Genomic DNA, 16,947 nt, shown 5'->3' with positions numbered 1-16,947 from the left:
GGAGGATAAAGAGGCAATATGACGAACAATTGTAAATACCCTTATACCCGGTCCCTTGCGTCTGGAGACACTAGAACCTTTTTCGTCCCTTACCAGCTGTGACCTGCTCATTAAATTTGTTTGCTTGCGGATCTCGATCCCGGCTCCGATTCATTTGGACGCAAATTCGACTTTAATGTTGGCAATAAGGAAGCCGCGTCAGAGAGTGTCAAATGGTCGGAAGGAAAATTTTGGAAGATCGATCGTTTCCATGTGGCGATACGATCTCTAAAAAGACGCTTCGTCCGCAATGCTGTGGAAACGTGCGCATCATGGACTTTACTGCACGATGCTAAGGACTTGAGACATGCTACGAGAATGCTTGTTCATAGTTTGGCATTTCCTTGATCGATCTCTACAAGAGTAATAGCGAACCTGACTATCGATACTGCATTACCACATTGCGAAGCCGTCAACATGATCTCCATCTCCTTACTCTTCGCCACAGCACTGCTGTTGGCGCCCTCACACGCCAGCACACTCTTCCCATTCGAAAAGATACAATTGACTCGAGAATACATCGACACCCTCCCCGCCGAAGACGCCGCCCTCTTCGCCTTCGGCAACCAGACCATCGAATCCAAAGCCGCAGTAGTACGCTGCCGCTACGCCCCCGACGACGGCAAATGGCCCTCCGAAAAAGCCTGGACCAAACTCTCCAAGCAACTCAGCACCCCAACCGCCCTCATAAAAACCGTCCCCCAATCCGCAGTCTGCTATCCGGGCACCAACGTCACCGACGACGCAAAGTGCCAGCAGCTCACAAAGGGCTACCAGGACTGGTCCACACACGTTGACGACCCGACGGAGGTGTTCGCGCCGATATACCAGGGTTTGACGTGTACTCCGCCGGCGATTTACGACAGCGGGGGTTGCACGCTAGGTGGGTATCCGTCGTATGTAGTCAAGGCGAGCACGGTGCTGGATATACAGCTTGGGATCAATTTCGCGCGTAATGATGGTGTTAGGCTTGTCGTGAAGAATACGGGGCATGATTACACGGGGAAGAGCGCGGGTCTCGGGGCGCTGAGTATCTGGACGCATGGGTTGAAGGATATACAGTATATTGAGAGTTATGTGGATGGGTCGGGGTATAAGGGTCCGGCGTTCAAGGCTGGCGCGGGCGTTCAGGTGTCTGAATTGTATAAGGCAGCTAGTGATCGTGGGGTTATGGTAGTGGGTAGTGATGCACAGGTATGTGTTTTGGAATCTTGCCGAGAGGGTTTACTGATGTCGATGGTAGACCGTGGGAATTATGGGCGGATACATACAGGGTGGTGGATACTCGCCACTCAGTTCTTCCTACGGCCTCGCGGCTGACCAAGTCCTGGGCTTCGAGATCGTGACGCCCATTGGCGAATTCGTCACCGCCAACTCCACCAGCAATCCGGACCTTTTCTGGGCCCTTCGTGGAGGAGGCGGGGGAACATTCGGCGTTGTGACATCAGTGACAGTCAAAGCCTTCAAGGAAACGACGGTCACAGCAGCATCGTGGTCAATTGATAGCACGAAAGTCAGCGTAGATAGATTCTGGGACGCGGTCAGGGCATTTGTGGATCGATTCACCGTCAACGCTGACAACGGAACGTACGTCAAAATTCAACTAACCCCCAACGCGAACGGCAAAGACGCCATTTTCACCGTCCAACCCCTCTTCGCCCCAGGAAAGACCTCCAAAGACGTCAACGCCCTCCTCTCCCCCTACCAATCCCGACTACAATCCCTAAACGTGCCTTTCTCCCCCAAGATCACCGAATACAAATCCTTCTACGCCGCCTGGCAGTCCGAATTCTCAACTACTTCCACGAACGCCGACATAGCATCCGTCTTCGGGTCCCGCCTCTTCCCCCGCTCCAACTTCGAATCTGAGATCGGCCGCAGCACCACGTTCAGCGTGCTCAGGGAGGCAGTCACGACGGGCCACACCGCCACCGTCATCAACGTGGCGCCCACGCTCGCCCGCAGCGGAAACCCAGACAACGCCGTGAGCCCCGCGTGGCGAGGTGCCCTCCTCCACGCCGTCGTTCGCCGCACGTGGGCGTCGAAGTTGTCTACTGCGGATGTGCTCGCGGCGAGGAAGTCGTTCGAGGCGGGCATCATGCAGAAGTGGCGGGACGTCGCGCCTGGGTCAGGGGCATACCTCAACGAGGCTGATCGCACAGAGCCGAACTGGCAGCAGAGCTTCTGGGGGGATAAGTATGCGAGGCTGCTGGCGATCAAGAAGGATATTGATGTCAAGGACGTTTTTTGGGCGAACAATGCGGTGGGGAGCGAGGGGTGGTTTGTCGAGAATAGTAGCGGGTTGCCGGATGAGAATGGGAAGTTGTGTAGGGTTGGGGTGACGGAGTCGTCGACGACGACGAGGGCGACTGTTGCGACCCCTGCTGTCAGAGCTGTGCGTGGATTGTTGCGGAGAGCGGATGCTGTGCCTACGGGTGCGGTTTGAGGGGGTTTGAGAGTTCCGTTGGAAAAAGAGACTACATATCATTTGTCGGCGTTGGTAGTGTTCTTCAGCTCATATCATGGATAGAGGGTTCTTACGTATAACTTAGTGGTGTTCCTATTCTTTCTTTCTGTCCACATATACCGTGCCCATTGTCTCCATCGAATTTTAAAGAAGTGCTCTGAATTGAAAGACCTCAAACCCAAGCTTTCTGTCTAGGAATCCCGCTTAGTAGATACATTCCAAAATGATTCCATCTGAGAGTCTTTGTCCCTGACTCTCGCTTAGTAGAGATATTACAAACTGAGACATTTTAGAATAGACCCATCGGAGCTATTTGTATAGAACCGAAGATAGTTTGTGCAGAACTAACTCGTATTAACGTAAATGTCTTACTTCCCGTTCTGTCGGCAAGGACACTGTGGCTGTCCACGTGTTCAAATGCTTTGAAATTATATTGGTAACTTTAAGCATCAAGAAGAGGGCAGCCGGTAGGTGGATTGTGCTTAAGGCAGATCGATATTGTTTAAAAGAGCACGATCTCTCCATATTGATCAAGCGTGGTATGTATTCGCATTCATGATATGATTGTGTGTAAATCCAGAGATGCCCCCCATCTCAGAATATCGAAGGGGATGTGCTGGGGGCACTCATGTCAAGTAAAAAATGTGTAGCCTGAAAATGCATCAGCAACAGAACACAGTACTTTAAAACCTAAGCGAAACGACTTACCCGTCAGAAAGAGACTCCAGCCTACGATCTTTATTCTCCAATGCCTTCCTGATAGGTGCAAGTTTCAATTCATCGCCTAGGTATTGTAGCCACTTGCTAGCGTATTCGCTGACCGGTGCTGGAGTGAGAGATGCACTCCTCACCACAGAGAGTGGCCAGAGAAGAGAGTTTGCACTCGCCTTGTAGGTACCAGATGACGGGGACAGCTTCAATATAGGTGGCACACTCGCACAGATATCGAGACCCATCCTTTCGACGGTATTCGCAGCCTGGGTTTGGAGGCTTTCCTTCGCGGCGTCTGTCATCGTGGGTTCGTGTGGTGTATATCCGTGTATTATCTCGTTGAGCAGAACTCTGATCATCCGGCATGAACTCCAGAATTGCGACGCCAGAAGGGTAGGATATTCGTAAACCGTGTCGCCGAAAGCTTCAGGGTATTTTGTTCGGCTGTCTTCCAATTTGTAATCCGGAATCAGCTGCATCAAGATCGTGAACCTGTAGTCTAGCATCATGGCGGCTTGGAGTACTTCTGGGACAGGCAATGCATCTTCTTTGATGTCGGCTGAGAGTTCTGTTAATTCTGCTAGCAGTGGCTCCAGCATCATTCGAGGGTCGTCTTCTTTGAGCTGCTGTTTTGCTTCTGCGAACAAGGCGCGCAGGTCTGGTGGTATACGACTTCGATTTTGGATACAACTGCTGCGAATGTTGTTACCAACTTGCTGGAACAGCCGCCAGCCCAACTCTGTTTCGAATTGTTTTTGGCCGCGCAGTTTGAGGATTGAAAGGGCGCCCATAATGTGTGTCGTCCAATTGTTCAGCTCTTGAACGCCGTCCCAAACCATGGCTTCGAACAGGCTGAGCAACAAAACTGACACCAGAGTTTGGTCCTCTGTTGCAAGTGCTGGATTTCGCAGGTTGGCATTGGTCCTAGTCAATGCATTGGCGTAGTGTGACCGGGCGGTTTCCATCAAGCTGAGATCATCAGTATCCCTCGAAAAGCTAGCCAACGCTGCTGCTTGCACGACTGATCGTAGTGGGCTGCCTTCAGCCGAGTTGCTGTATAATTTAGGTAGGTAATCGAAGTGACTTCCCGGAACGTAAGAAGACATGAAGTTTATGACTCCAAAGTCTTCAAGAGATAAGGTTACATGGGAATTCACGGGAACCAAGTCTTGGCTACCAGGACTAGAATGAGAAGAGGATGAAGAGGTTGTCGAATAGTTTGGCGAGGACGACGTGGACCGGTTTTCTCGTTTGGCGATTTTATCGTAACTTGCTTTTGCTTTGCGAACAGTAGTAGCATTCTCAGATCGCCAGAGCAGGTCGTCCAAGTTGCGGTAACCAGGACATTCGATTGATATCTTGGAGCACTGACTGCATCCTTCTGGCTTCCCATCACACTGTATGGATGCCATCAGCAAATGGAATTGCCAATGATAAACAAACAGGGCACAGCCTGTCATAGGACTGAGCACGGATACTGACCTTGATTCTCCGACGACGGCATGAGTGACACCCCGCAGAGGGCTTTCCTCGATAGACCATATCGGATATATGCGCGATGAGCCGTCTCGTAGATAATGAGACGAACTTGAATAGGAAATGGATGCGGGAAGGCTTCGGAACTGAATAATCTAAGCAGCCCCGTATATGTGTGGCTGCAAACGGCAAAAGAGTGGCTCAAACTTGAGGGTGAGCAAGGTAGAAAAGTGGCCTGGAGAGGAACTCATGATGCTTGATGAGCGGGGAACGTTAGTGGTTGGATAGGGCGGTGCACAAGCTTCGGCCAAGCCGGAGACCCTGGTTTGTGCCATTGCTGCGGGACGCCTTATGGGTGAATGTTGATGCCTATGTATTGCCGCGCAACAACAGCGTTCATTTAGTCCCTATCTAGACTAGCAGCAAAGCCTCTCATTAGCTGCTATTCCGGATATGGACCAAAAATACAAAGGTGGTGCAAGTTATAGCAAATTTACCTATTTCGTCATGCAGCCTATCAGGCATCTATTCTACTCATAGTCGTTTGAAGACAGTTCTGTTTTGATCTCAAATATACCATGTCAATTCTAGTTCGGCCTGTATCTGACGCCGACCTTGATCAAGCATGCATAATCGAAGATGCAGCTTCTGCCGACATTGACATCAATCTCATCCTCTTCCCCGGACCATCTCCTCCGGGATCCCAGAGAAAGCGTGTCGATAGTCTGATACAGCTGCGAAAGGACGATCCCACGGTAGTCTATCTCCAAGCCATTGACACCGCCTCAGGACGTATGGTAGCCTTTGCGAGGTTCCACATATATAAGACCCCAGAGGAAACTCAAGTCCCGATTAGGAAATTGAAGTCTGAACTCGAGACGAATCAAAAGATCAGGAACCTTGAATCTGATCCCGGCACAAATGCGGAGGCCTGCAAGGTGTTTCTCTTAATCGAATGTTTGAGAGGAAACAGGAGATGGTGGGAACTCGACCGCATATCTGTATGGAGAAGACCCGATAGTGTTTGCACATCTACTGACGAAGGCATAGATCTGCATATGCTGCACACGGACCCTGAATATCAAGGTCGCGGGGCTGGTAGTGTGCTGATGGAACAGATCAAGCAGAGCTCATATGAGTTGGGTCTGCCGATATATTTAGAGACTAGTACTAAAGCGCATCGATTGTACCTGAAGCATGGGTTCAAAGATTTGGAGGTAGTAGAGATTGATTTCAGGCCTCTGGGTGGCCCAATATACAAGCAGCCTTTAATGATGCTGGAAGTCTCTGAATCACGATAAGTAACAAGATGTAAAATAAAGTAGCCCAGTGCTGTATTCTTACGATTGGTAGCTCGGTAGAATGCATCATAGAGGTTTGGAGGCCTGACCGACTTTTGTTATTCGATCGACAGGATTGATAACCTCTCGAGCCTATGAGAGTTCGAGGAAAGCATCGCGCATCCCGGACATGGAAGAGCAAAGTTGAAGCAAGCTGAGGCTGATGACATAGTGTTGGGAAGTGGAGGATTTTCGTGTGCCATCGTCAAATGGAGTCGACAGCGCGAAGCGCTAATGAAATGCATGCCCGTCTAGGATTAGCGCACTCCTACACTAGCCACAGCCTCAGGAGCTTACTCCTAGGATTATGTCCGTCAATCAGAAAACATTCGGATTCTCGCTAATGAAGAGGTTTCCTATTTGGTCCATATTCGCGGGGACGTCAAGATTTCTCCATGAGCAATGTTTGTATATATAAGACCAGAGGAAGTTCTATCATGGAATCATCATCAACATCTTCATCATTCAGCAATACAGCAACTTCTACAAAGCGACAGCAATACCATCACATCTAATTTCCAGCAAACTTCATTTCTATCCACATATCGTCAAAATGCTTGATGCTCATGGTTGGGTCTCTGTCGCGGAACTCATAATTTATGTGCCAGCGCTATTCGCTTCTGTCTTCATCTGCACTCGACATGGCTTCCGCAGAGGTTCGGGTTGGATTTATACCTTGATTCTCTGTCTTATCCGCATCATTGGTGCTATCTGCCGACTTGTATCCTACCATGATCCTTCAACGGGGCTTTACGTCACCATAGCTGTTCTGGACTCTGTCGGTCTGAATCCATTGCTCCTTGCAACATTGGGATTGCTCTCTCGATTGTAAGGCATCATCCACATATTGAACATCCTAAGAGTATCATCGTTAACAAGATACACAGTGTCGATTTCATCCATGGACAGACGAATTGTCTAATCACCGCCACTCACATCCGCGTTGTCGGCCTCGTCACCATCGTTGGCCTGATCCTCTCCATCGCAGGCGGAACATCCATCAACTTCCACCCAGACGGCAGCTACAGCATTCCGACCACCAGCAAAGCCGGCGTCGCACTCTACTGCGTCTCCTTCATCGCCCAAGTCGGCCTCCTGATCCTGACAATCGGCAAAGTCTCCTACGTACCCTCCAAAGAACGCCGCGTCCCATTCGCAGTCATGATCGCCATGCCGTTCATCCTCGTCCGTCTCATCTACTCCATTCTGTCCATTTCCGTGTCGAACCATCATATCTTTGGCATGATCGGTGGAAATGTGGTTGTTTGGGTCTGCATGTCTGTCATTGAGGAGATCATTGTCATCTATCTCTACGTTATCCTTGGTTTCACTCTGGACAAATTGGACCCAGCTCAGGCTGGTCCTATCATGAATCCACCTCCGAAGGTGTCGAGGAAGGAGAGGAGGGCAAACCAATATGAAATGAGTGGCTACCAGGTAAATGAAGCTTACTATCCCAAGCCAAGCGAGTACGGCAATGGAGCGAGTGAGCAGGGTGTTGTTAACAGTCATGGTCAGACAGTTCCCGCGACCGATGCGTACTCTGGGAGAGTTTAACGAGGTTACATTGGTGTACGGCATCTTTTATACCTTTTATTTATAGAGTTCATGATTTTCATTGATGGGCCTTGTACGATTAGATGCATTTTATGAGCGTTAGAGTTTTGTATCGTCATGAATATATTCTTAAATCCATATTATACCTTTATGAGTATGCATGCCAATTGGAAGCTGTATTTACGGCTCTTCAACATCTACACGGTCGAATGTGCACAGTCGCAATATTTGGGAAGATCATCACAAAACGGGCAACAGACATCTTGAAATATTGCAAAGGGTATCTTAACATTTAAATGCCGCTCAAATGCATACTATGCTCAATGGTAACTGACGCAGGCCGTGAACGAGCGCGCACTACGCCCATACTCCCAAGGTCCAACTGGCTCTCTCACTGGCTCCTTTGGCGCCGATGAGGCCTGGCCCCATACTCTGGCGCTGGGTAACACTCACTTCCTTCTCCCTCGTCGCACCTGATAATCCGTCTTTCAAGAAGCGTTCCCGGTCGATTTCAACCACTCCCTTGATTCTCAGCTGCGTCGCCAAACTTGCACCAACCCATGGACCCAGAGTCTCTACACCGCGTATTTCCCCGCCAACGTAGCATGTTGGAGGAGGTCCGTCGCGGAGTGAGACGTGCTTGAGCTTCTTGTCGATAGCATCGATCTCGGGATCCTGCAGACCTGCGGGTACAGGCGCAGGCGTACCGTCCGGATTGAAGGATTCGGATATCTTATCTTCGCCTTCCTCTCTCCGAAGTTCGATGTTTTCTCTACGTTGTCGAAGCACCGCATCGTGATGTCCTTGGGCGGAACCATACGAACGCACAGGATCCCAGCCTCGCTGCTGTACCATTGCGTCTAGCTCTGCAAGAATTCGACTCTTCAGACCAGGTAACTTGGAAGCTCCCCCTGTGATGACGATACGGGACATGCAAATTCGACGTACATCCATTGGGAGTGCGAGCAAAGCGCGATAGATGACGTGAGGGACGGGCAATTCATGCTCGTCGAGCTCATTGAGTGCAAGATGCGTTGCGAAGAGTGCCCGTTCTGCGGGTTTCGATAGTTTAGTAAATGCCACTGCTACCTCTGTTGGTGGGGTTGCTCGGGGGAAGGGAATCGTAATTGAGGGTTCTGGCGCTTCGACTGCGTCTACGAATTCTTCTAATATGGGAGATGTTCGAGCAGGGAAATACATTGTATTCCGATTCTTCGGCCGTGGCTTACACCATCCTACACGAGTGAGGACTTCGTCTGCTTCTTCAAATGAGACATCGGATTTGGGTGCATCTGATTCGTTCTCGTCGTCGATTTCTGCATTTAGGAGCTTGGCCATTTCCTCACTAAGTAGCTTGCCAGCTCGTATGGTTCGTCTTTCCAGTACTTCTCGATACTCGCAAACTGAAGTGACGGTTGTTTCGGCCCAGCCGATATCAACAATTAAGGCCGATCGGAGTCCAGCAGCCACAGTCGATAAGACAGGTGAGGACATCAGAGTGATGCTTGGAGCCTGGAAATTGCCGAAGAGCACATCCAACATCATTGAAATAAGCGGTTGTGGCATTCGGGGCGGCAAGGCAAGCATCACCCTCCTTGCTTTTTGATCTAGCTTGTGATCCAAAAGGAAGTATTTATTGTATGCTTCCCTCATGGCGCGCTCAAATTTGTCTTCTACCAAGCCCATATCAACCTGACTGAGATCCGTTCTGTACAGCTCGTGATCTTCCCCCCATTCTTCGCCGCGCTTCCTCTTCCGCCGTCTTTGATTATATTCAGGATCCCATGGCCGGTAATCGCCCGCACGCCGTTGGTCGTCAGGGCCGAATGAGAGTGTGCAACGAGGTGTACTCTCTCCAGGAAACCCTCCACGCAGGAACCGAGCACCTGCTTCAATTACAATATATTCTTCCTCCCCTCGGGAACCTGCACCGGGAGAACCGAAATAAGATGAAGTCGATCGAAGGAAAGGCGGTGTTCGAGGGGATTCGGGCGTGGTCCCCAAGTCTTGCAGGCGGGGCGTGGCTCCTCTGGCAGATCGACTGAGCGACCCAGACACTTTTCTCTCAGACATGTTCGATAAAAAGCAGATGCACAGGCATGACCTCTGATTCTCGTGTATGAGGCTGCATATATCAGTAATAATTAACGGCGACGCGCACTGCGTGCATTGCACACAGCCGAATAATTACCGGCGCTGCTCAATGATGCTGGTTGGTTGAACCTGAGCTGTACTAGCGCCTTGGCACGCTCGAACTTTTTTGCAAGCTCGAAAATCTTCAAGAAATATCTACCACGACGAAACGGTTAACATCGCAACATCATTTACGCCCACGCAGCATCCGCGCGCGCCGACGACAATTAACTACGGAGGATATTGATAGCTCGACGGACGGCATTCTCACGACACGACTGCTGTGCGATCAGCGAGCGCACATCCTAAGAGCAAGAGCTCCAACTTATTCAATTAGCTTGAACACAGGAGAACATACCATACGATGCCTTTGTTCATTCTTTCGGAGACCAGGTTAGAACCATCGGCTGGGAATTTAGGGTGTCACAGCTAACACATCGTCCAGCGCCGGTTATGCGCTCTTCAAGGCCAAGGACAAGAAGCTTCTCTCGAAGCCTGAGGACCTGACCTCCGTGGATGCCACTGTATCCGCTTTGAAGCTCAAGAAGTTCGAGAAATTCGACAATGCTGTTACTGTGCGTTTGTCTTTTATTTTTAAATGTCCCTGGTTATCCTTTGGACTAATTGAAATAGGCTTTGAACGAAGCAGCCGCGCTCTCCGAGAGCAAAGTCACCCCTATGCTCTCCAAGCTCCTCGACAGCATCAAGGACGAGACCAAGGCCTCTCTCGCCGTTGCCGACCCCAAGTTGGCCAACGCAATTGCTCAACTCCCGGGTCTTTCCATCAAGGCCGTTTCCGACAGCTCAACTCAGGATGTCTACCGTGCCATCCGTGAACACATTGGATCTTTGATCGACTTGGTGCCTGCCGAGATTGACAGCACCAGGCTCGGTCTCTCTCACTCGCTTTCTCGTCACAAGCTTAAGTTCTCGGCGGATAAGGTTGATACCATGATCATCCAGTCCATTGCCAGTCTTGACGTTTTGGACAAGCAGCTCAACACATACGCTATGCGGTAAGTTATGGAGCGCAATGTCGAGATTGACGATACTGACTTTAAAACAGCGTTCGTGAATGGTACGGATGGCATTGGCCCGAATTGGCCGTAAGTAGTTCTCGCATAACGAGTTTTTCGCGTCATTTACTAAGATTTATGATAGAAAATCCTGAACGACAACTTGGCCTACTCTCGCGTCGTCCTCGCCGTTGGATACCGTAACAATGCTCGTTCGGCAGATCTTTCTTCTGTCCTTCCCGAGGAGATTGAGGAGGCTGTCAAGGCTTCTGCTGAGATCAGTATGGGTACCGAGATCTCTGAGGAGGATCTTGACGCAATCAACGCATTGGCCGAGCAGGTCGTCGAGCTCACCGACCACCGCACCAGCCTCTCCAACTATCTCACCACCCGCATGCAGGCCCTCGCACCCAATCTCACTGCTCTTGTCGGTGAATTGGTCGGAGCTCGTCTCATCGCCCACGCTGGTTCTCTCGTCAATCTTGCTAAGAGCCCCGGTTCTACCATCCAGATCCTCGGTGCCGAGAAGGCGCTTTTCCGTGCCCTCAAGACCAAGCACGACACTCCCAAGTACGGTTTGATCTACCATGCCAGCTTGATCGGCCAGGCCACCGGAAAGAACAAGGGAAAGATTGCCCGTATGCTTGCTGCCAAGTCCGCTCTTGGACTCCGTATTGATGCTTTGGTACGTTCTGTATTATTACCCTTTCACCTTGAATGTTGACTAACAATGTGTACAGAGCACTTGGGGCATCTCTGCAGAGGACACTGGTAACGAGCCTAGCGAGGAGGAGAAGTCCCAGATGGGACGTGACGCTAGAGTCGCTATTGAGAGGCGGTTGAGGGCGCTCGAGGGCAAGCCCCTGAAGAGCTTGGGCAACGCCAACCAGGTCCCCGTCGCACAGAGGTTCGACATCAAGGAAGCCCGCAAATACAACCCCGATGCCGATGGTTTGACTGGTGATGAGCCCGCAGCAACCGCCAAGAAGGTCAACGGAACACCCAAGAAGCAGGCCAAGGCTAAGGACAGTGACGACGATGAGGAGATGGCTGATGCCTCCTCCGATTCCGAATCCGAGGATGAGGCTCCCAAGTCTGCCGACAAGGCCGCAAAGAAGGCCGAGAAGGAGGCAAAGAAGGCACGCAAGGCCGAGCGAGCGGCCAAGCGCGAGGCAAAGGCAGCAAAGAAGGCGGCTAAGGAGTCCAAGAAGGACAGCAAGAAGAGGAAAGCCGACGACGAGGATGTTGAGAAGAGCGAGAAGAAAAAGAAGAAGAAGAGCAAGGACTAGATGCTGAGACATTGGTCCAGCTCTCCCCGACTCGAATCGACTCGACTCGACTCGTGACGCGGCTCGACTGTCGTCACGGTACGACGGCGACGACGGCAACGACGTCCTTGTTCATCTCCATCTTTCGTGTCACTATCAAAATGGGCGACGGAGTTCTTTATCTGAACGCACGGGCATAAGTTATTTTTGTTTATTGTCCGTGAAACCTCATCTTATGGCGAAAACGGCGTGTGGGACATTGTCTGTATCTGTCTTTAGTACGTTTTCTTGGATGGCTTTGCTTTGCTTGTTTCTTTTCCCCCTCTTTGCATGACATGTATATTTTATTCTCTTTCCCGCTGCCGCCGCCGACAACGACGACGACGGAAAGATGCGCGGGGAAGGGAGGAGGGAGGGGTGGTGGGTGAGTGGGCGTGGGTGAACGAAATCTATACCCGCGACTGGAGAGGAGAGATTTAGAAAAGATAAAAAGAATTTCATGCAAACTGTTAAAAATGATGCTTGCTTTTATTTTGTTATATTCCTGGTGTCTGTCTGTCTCGCCATGCTCGGCCGTGCTACTTGTGTTTGTCACGGATGTATAATGGTGTACAGTGGTATATTGTTCGCCTCATCGATGCCATCTTCTCCGTCGCTGACTGATCTTGACTTCCATCCCTGAGCCATATCCCCTACTTGATTACTTGACTTGCGTCCATCTCTCGCCGTCCCATCTCCATTCATCCATCGCCCAAACCCCCAACCTCACGCAGCAGCCCTCCTCTTCCCTGCCGCAGCACCGCCCTTCCTCCTCTTCTTCGCGCCCAAAAGCTTATTCCCAATCCTCTCCATCTGGACATCCTCCACGCCCGTAGGAATATCCCCCTCCTCCTCATCAAACACCGCCGCGATATCCCTCACCATCTCCTCCATCTGCTCTTCCGAGAACCTTGTGTCCCACTACCCATCCCCAACACATTAGCTTAAACTTCCTCAACCATGACCGAGGCACGAACGAGAGAACAAAAGGGAAAAATATGGGAGCGAATTACTTACCTCCTCAATAATCAAACAAAGCACGATAAGGCTCGCGGGACGCAGGTTGTATATCTGAAGGTACTCCGCCTTATTGAGCGTGTACTTCTCCGCCAGGCGCCGGAACAGCGAGTGCGGGCCCTTGTACAGCGTCATCGGGCGCTCGGCGTGGCCTTCTGCCATCGCTGCCAGCGCGGAGTTCTGGTCTGCGGATGTGAGGTACTGTATCGTCTGCGTTTGCCCGGGTGGTTAGTTTTAGTTTAGATGGACGGGAAGGGGGAGGGGAGGGGAGGGGGACACATACGTCTTGCAGCATGTTTTTGAGGCCGGGGGGTTTGGTGCGCGCGCGCGAGGTGGAGTCTTCGCCGGTGTATTCGGCGTCGACGGCGCGGACGTGCAGGAGGACTTCGTGGTTGGAGAGGAGGGAGGATTGCGGGTTGATGATCTGGGGGGTTGGTCAGTTTTTCCCTTGGGGGGTTCTGGAGATTTCGATGGGATTGGGGGAGGGGTTGAGCGTACATGCATGGTGAATGTAGTGGTGCTCTGTTGTTGGTTCGGCCTTGTTATTTGCTCCTGGGATATCCCTTCTCTTCTTTACTTTCGATGGGTGAGAAGGAGGGTTGGTAAGGTGATGCTGTACGACGACAGCGATGATGAGGGTGAAGATGAATATCTCTTTCTAGACCCCCTCCTAATGAGGTATTGTCTCTCCCTCTCTTCACTTCCCCGTCAATTGGAAAAGATTCGATAGTGCACCCAACCCAACCCAACCTAAACCTCCAATTCCTTCAATCAACCTCACGTGGTGTCGTGTAATATGGTAACTCGTCGCGAGCACGAAACAAGTCCAGCAAAACCTAACCGCACAAATCAATTAACCTCCCAAATAAAGTTTCCACGCCTCAATCAAGAAGACAATCCGTCAAAGCGTTTTCGTCCATCGTTCATCCAACATCGAACCGCACACGCCAAGGATCTGAACCAACCCATGCATGCTTGCTATCACGGAATCCCTCCGGAAGCTTATATCTCTTTTCTTTTTTCTTGTTTTACGAACGTACCCCTCAGACCAACCAACAAGCACATATGCATAGGCCGTCTGTCGAAAAACAAAAGTAAAAGCAGAGCGGATGGTCCGACCCAAGCGGTGATGCATGGCCATGCTAGACTAGCGAACGATGTTAAAAAAAACCATGTACTTACCTAATGAAGCGAAAGGCAATTACGTTCCTGCCCCTCTGCGCGATTGATCGGCGGTGATAATGGTCCTGATGGTCTGATGGCCGTATCTGGTGTGTGTGTGCGCGTGCGTGTGTATGTTGGTCGTTGATTCCGAAAATTCCTTGCAGGGCTCGTAGGTAGGTCGTGAAGTGAAGTGAGGTGAAGTGTAGGGAGTGAAAAATGGCTGTTTTGGGATTAGCGTGACGACTAATGCGCAACGATGTTGAGATGTCCGCTCAGGCGAGTCTTTGTTTTGCAACGTAGAGGGTTACCACGTTATATCGTAGGTTGTCCACCTTCTATTCTACACTTCAATCCTAATTAGCTTCTTGATAGTCTACAAGAGGCCGTGAATGCGCCTATCTATCATTGCATGAGTTTGACGAAGCTAGCAGGCAGACGCCTTGACGTGGTACCTATGCTTGTGTATGCAGCACTTCCTCTCGGAAGTACTTCGGAATCAGAAACTAGGGTTCCCTATCAGCTATTCACTATGCAAACCCTTCTGAGGACGCCCTGATGAAAGATCCCATAAGCTTGTCCCCGAACTTGTCAAGAAACAACCACCACTCTCTAACCACAACCACAGTCCCATTTGACACGATTCCCACTTCCCGCGCACCCCGTACCAATCAGCTAGCTACCTACCTGATATGACCACATTCCAGAGGACCCCCAAATATCACACACGCCAGCATCTAGCCTTCAGCAGTGACACAAAGCTTCCATACCGCGTACGACATCACCCACTCGTAGCCATTCACATCACAAGTACACACTGCAGGAACGAATCTAACCCAAACGTAAACCCTACCCTTAGCTCGAGCCAGCGGAGCTGGGCTCCGGGCGAATATTGTGAGCCTGGGAGGTGGTGTTAGTGCGGGTTGTGGGTTTGGTTGGTTGGGTGGGTGGTATGACTAAACGAACGAACGAACGAACGAACGGAGATTCCGATTGCATGCTGATGAATGTGTTAGTCATGTTGGAGTAGTGTGGAGGGTGAGGATGAGGGTGGAGGGTGGAGGGTGTTGGGCGTTGGTTGGGTTTCATGGTGTGTTGTTGCTGGGGATGAGTGGGTGTATATGGGGTAGGCAGTGGTTAGTTGGGTTGATGCTGTTGTTTTCGATGCTGATGCTGATGACATCGAATGTGGTTTTGATGTTGCGAGATTGTCTTGAACCACAATTGGACGTGAATTTGGTCAATTGATCAATTGATCAAATCGGAAGTAATCCGTACTCCATAAACATCGATTTCTCCATCGTGAACTGGAAGAACTGAGGGAGAATTTATGATTGGGCGTACGGCATTGTTGCATACGAGAAACAGAGAATGACAATATCAAAAAAGGCCAGACGGGTGGATGACTAACTACTCGTTCCATGCTGCCTGTAAATGTAAAGTCATGTGTAGACGACAAGAACAGGACAGTAAGCGTCCGACCTAGTCCTATACCACCTACCAGCTAAGGAACATCAACTAACCAAAACCCAACCCTTGAAGGGCAAAGCAAGAACTAGAGAAAAAAAGAAAGAAAAGAAAAGAGAGAGAACGAATTCGGACGTATCAGATAATACGATATACGACAACGCGACAGGCTGTGTAGTTGTACTCGGGCCGTTTCAGTGTGCTAGGGCGGCGGAGGAGAGTTGCGGTTGGGTGGGAGAGGGCGAGGGATTTTGGGTGCGGACCCACGAGTTCTATTCTGGGCACAGTAATAATGGGAGGACTCGGAGTACCTGGATGGGTAAGTACACTGTAGTTATTTGTACCTAAGGTGTCTTGGGTTAGGTGTATGTTTATTTCTTCGCGCAGCAGTTGAGGTAGTAAGAGGTTCGCTCGGACGATCACAGAGCGAGTCTGTGTGCTCGGTGTTTCCGAATGGAAAAGCGTTGGGTGAGTATGAGGGTGTTTGGATGGCTGTTAATTTATCCTACACTGTGACTGCAGATTCAGAGCAGTGTAGGTACACTACTGTGCAGCGTGAAGGTACACACACAATACATAGGCGGTGGCATCATATCATCGTTCGGACCTACCAGCCAGGTACCTCTAATTGTGAAGAGTCTAATCTGGACCTCGGCATTCTGGCTGGCGTAATCGCCGTCCTATCACGAAGAAGATTTTATAGCACAGCTACTCGTCCAAGTAATTAGGTGGTCATAGTGAGTGACGAAGGATGGGAAAGTACTGTGTAGCACTGTAGCTTAGAGTACGGTGAGGTGCAGTAAGTATTGTGGGTACTCGTAAGGTAGAATATATTTTCCGTGGGCCGGCCTCTGTCCCGTTTCGTGGGCATGCATGGGAGAATAAGGCCGTGAGAGCCGCACCAGCCGCTGGAAAAGGATAGCACTGGTGTAGGTAGCAATCCTCCAGGCATTTGTTTATTACTTTGAAAGAAGTGTTTAGATATTTTTCAGATCAGCATTCAGAACTGAAACATGACGACGATTACTCCGCAAAAAGGATCAGATAATTAAATCATAGAGGTGGACAGGTGAAGAAAAAGAAAAGAGAAAGCAAGGGAGTGGTGGGATGGAATGAGGTGAGATGGGATGGGAAGGGTACGGGACGGTACGGCAAGATGCTTGTGTGGTTGAGTGTGCGCAGTGCGCAGTGCAGTAGCATTGTGTTCCGTGTGCTGTGCAGCGGCACTGCAGCTTGTGCTGTGTTGTGCTTCGCTG

General features: G+C 50.5%; 7 protein-coding genes across 7 annotated transcripts; 4 read left to right on the top strand and 3 right to left on the bottom strand.

Annotated features, from left to right (window-relative positions):
* Nucleotides 1-100: 100 nt before the first annotated feature.
* BU24DRAFT_134392 (FAD binding domain-containing protein) lies at nucleotides 101-2,848 on the top strand. Its single transcript, XM_033521053.1, has 2 exons — nucleotides 101-1,233; nucleotides 1,283-2,848. The coding sequence occupies exons 1-2, from the start codon at nucleotides 457-459 to the stop codon at nucleotides 2,483-2,485; spliced, it is 1,980 nt and encodes a 659-aa protein (XP_033388490.1). The 5' UTR covers nucleotides 101-456; the 3' UTR covers nucleotides 2,486-2,848.
* On the bottom strand, nucleotides 2,809-4,938 carry BU24DRAFT_134378 (uncharacterized protein). The gene is made up of 3 exons (XM_033521052.1): nucleotides 4,700-4,938; nucleotides 3,215-4,614; nucleotides 2,809-3,157 (listed from the first exon to the last, which is right to left on the bottom strand). Exons 1-3 carry the CDS (start codon nucleotides 4,757-4,759, stop codon nucleotides 3,133-3,135), a joined length of 1,485 nt encoding a protein of 494 aa, XP_033388489.1. The 5' UTR covers nucleotides 4,760-4,938; the 3' UTR covers nucleotides 2,809-3,132.
* A 241-nt stretch (nucleotides 4,939-5,179) lies between these two features.
* On the top strand, nucleotides 5,180-6,076 carry BU24DRAFT_419724 (acyl-CoA N-acyltransferase). Its single transcript, XM_033527289.1, has one exon. The coding sequence runs from the start codon at nucleotides 5,272-5,274 to the stop codon at nucleotides 5,992-5,994; it is 723 nt and encodes a 240-aa protein (XP_033388488.1). The 5' UTR covers nucleotides 5,180-5,271; the 3' UTR covers nucleotides 5,995-6,076.
* A 343-nt stretch (nucleotides 6,077-6,419) lies between these two features.
* BU24DRAFT_419723 (uncharacterized protein) lies at nucleotides 6,420-7,724 on the top strand. The gene is made up of 2 exons (XM_033527288.1): nucleotides 6,420-6,861; nucleotides 6,921-7,724. Exons 1-2 carry the CDS (start codon nucleotides 6,587-6,589, stop codon nucleotides 7,588-7,590), a joined length of 945 nt encoding a protein of 314 aa, XP_033388487.1. The 5' UTR covers nucleotides 6,420-6,586; the 3' UTR covers nucleotides 7,591-7,724.
* A 144-nt stretch (nucleotides 7,725-7,868) lies between these two features.
* Nucleotides 7,869-9,760, bottom strand: BU24DRAFT_419722 (actin-like ATPase domain-containing protein). Its single transcript, XM_033527287.1, has one exon. The coding sequence runs from the start codon at nucleotides 9,661-9,663 to the stop codon at nucleotides 7,948-7,950; it is 1,716 nt and encodes a 571-aa protein (XP_033388486.1). The 5' UTR covers nucleotides 9,664-9,760; the 3' UTR covers nucleotides 7,869-7,947.
* A 129-nt stretch (nucleotides 9,761-9,889) lies between these two features.
* Nucleotides 9,890-12,474, top strand: BU24DRAFT_419721 (Nop domain-containing protein). Its single transcript, XM_033527286.1, has 6 exons — nucleotides 9,890-10,116; nucleotides 10,169-10,298; nucleotides 10,357-10,739; nucleotides 10,790-10,829; nucleotides 10,885-11,424; nucleotides 11,480-12,474. Exons 1-6 carry the CDS (start codon nucleotides 10,088-10,090, stop codon nucleotides 12,026-12,028), a joined length of 1,671 nt encoding a protein of 556 aa, XP_033388485.1. The 5' UTR covers nucleotides 9,890-10,087; the 3' UTR covers nucleotides 12,029-12,474.
* Nucleotides 12,475-12,772: 298 nt separating this feature from the next.
* BU24DRAFT_459753 (uncharacterized protein) lies at nucleotides 12,773-13,567 on the bottom strand (the record flags this gene model as incomplete). Its single annotated transcript, XM_033531753.1, has 4 exons — nucleotides 12,773-12,967; nucleotides 13,064-13,273; nucleotides 13,347-13,487; nucleotides 13,562-13,567. The coding sequence occupies 4 exons, from the start codon at nucleotides 13,565-13,567 to the stop codon at nucleotides 12,773-12,775; spliced, it is 552 nt and encodes a 183-aa protein (XP_033388484.1).
* Nucleotides 13,568-16,947: the final 3,380 nt, after the last annotated feature.

This window comes from Aaosphaeria arxii (genome assembly GCF_010015735.1).
Source record: "Aaosphaeria arxii CBS 175.79 unplaced genomic scaffold BU24scaffold_2, whole genome shotgun sequence".
In the NCBI taxonomy this organism is placed as follows: Eukaryota; Fungi; Ascomycota; class Dothideomycetes; order Pleosporales; genus Aaosphaeria; species Aaosphaeria arxii.
This window is presented reverse-complemented; position numbering and strand designations above follow the sequence as displayed.

What these genes read in the sequence shown, in the direction of transcription:
- BU24DRAFT_134392 (XM_033521053.1), top strand. Translation starts at nt 457, where the DNA reads ATGATCTCCATCTCCTTACTCTTCGCCACAGCACTGCTGTTGGCGCCC. An exon ending in TAGTGGGTAGTGATGCACAG is followed by an intron (nt 1,234 to 1,282) that starts GTATGTGTTTTG and finishes TGTCGATGGTAG; the next exon opens with ACCGTGGGAATTATGGGCGG.
- BU24DRAFT_134378 (XM_033521052.1), bottom strand. Translation starts at nt 4,759, where the DNA reads ATGGTCTATCGAGGAAAGCCCTCTGCGGGGTGTCACTCATGCCGTCGT. An exon ending in GCCGTCGTCGGAGAATCAAG is followed by an intron (nt 4,615 to 4,699) that starts GTCAGTATCCGT and finishes GCATCCATACAG; the next exon opens with TGTGATGGGAAGCCAGAAGG. An exon ending in CTGGAGTCTCTTTCTGACGG is followed by an intron (nt 3,158 to 3,214) that starts GTAAGTCGTTTC and finishes ATGCATTTTCAG; the next exon opens with GCTACACATTTTTTACTTGA.
- BU24DRAFT_419724 (XM_033527289.1), top strand. Translation starts at nt 5,272, where the DNA reads ATGTCAATTCTAGTTCGGCCTGTATCTGACGCCGACCTTGATCAAGCA.
- BU24DRAFT_419723 (XM_033527288.1), top strand. Translation starts at nt 6,587, where the DNA reads ATGCTTGATGCTCATGGTTGGGTCTCTGTCGCGGAACTCATAATTTAT. An exon ending in TTGGGATTGCTCTCTCGATT is followed by an intron (nt 6,862 to 6,920) that starts GTAAGGCATCAT and finishes CAAGATACACAG; the next exon opens with TGTCGATTTCATCCATGGAC.
- BU24DRAFT_419722 (XM_033527287.1), bottom strand. Translation starts at nt 9,663, where the DNA reads ATGTCTGAGAGAAAAGTGTCTGGGTCGCTCAGTCGATCTGCCAGAGGA.
- BU24DRAFT_419721 (XM_033527286.1), top strand. Translation starts at nt 10,088, where the DNA reads ATGCCTTTGTTCATTCTTTCGGAGACCAG. An exon ending in TTCATTCTTTCGGAGACCAG is followed by an intron (nt 10,117 to 10,168) that starts GTTAGAACCATC and finishes CACATCGTCCAG; the next exon opens with CGCCGGTTATGCGCTCTTCA. An exon ending in GGCATTGGCCCGAATTGGCC is followed by an intron (nt 10,830 to 10,884) that starts GTAAGTAGTTCT and finishes GATTTATGATAG; the next exon opens with AAAATCCTGAACGACAACTT.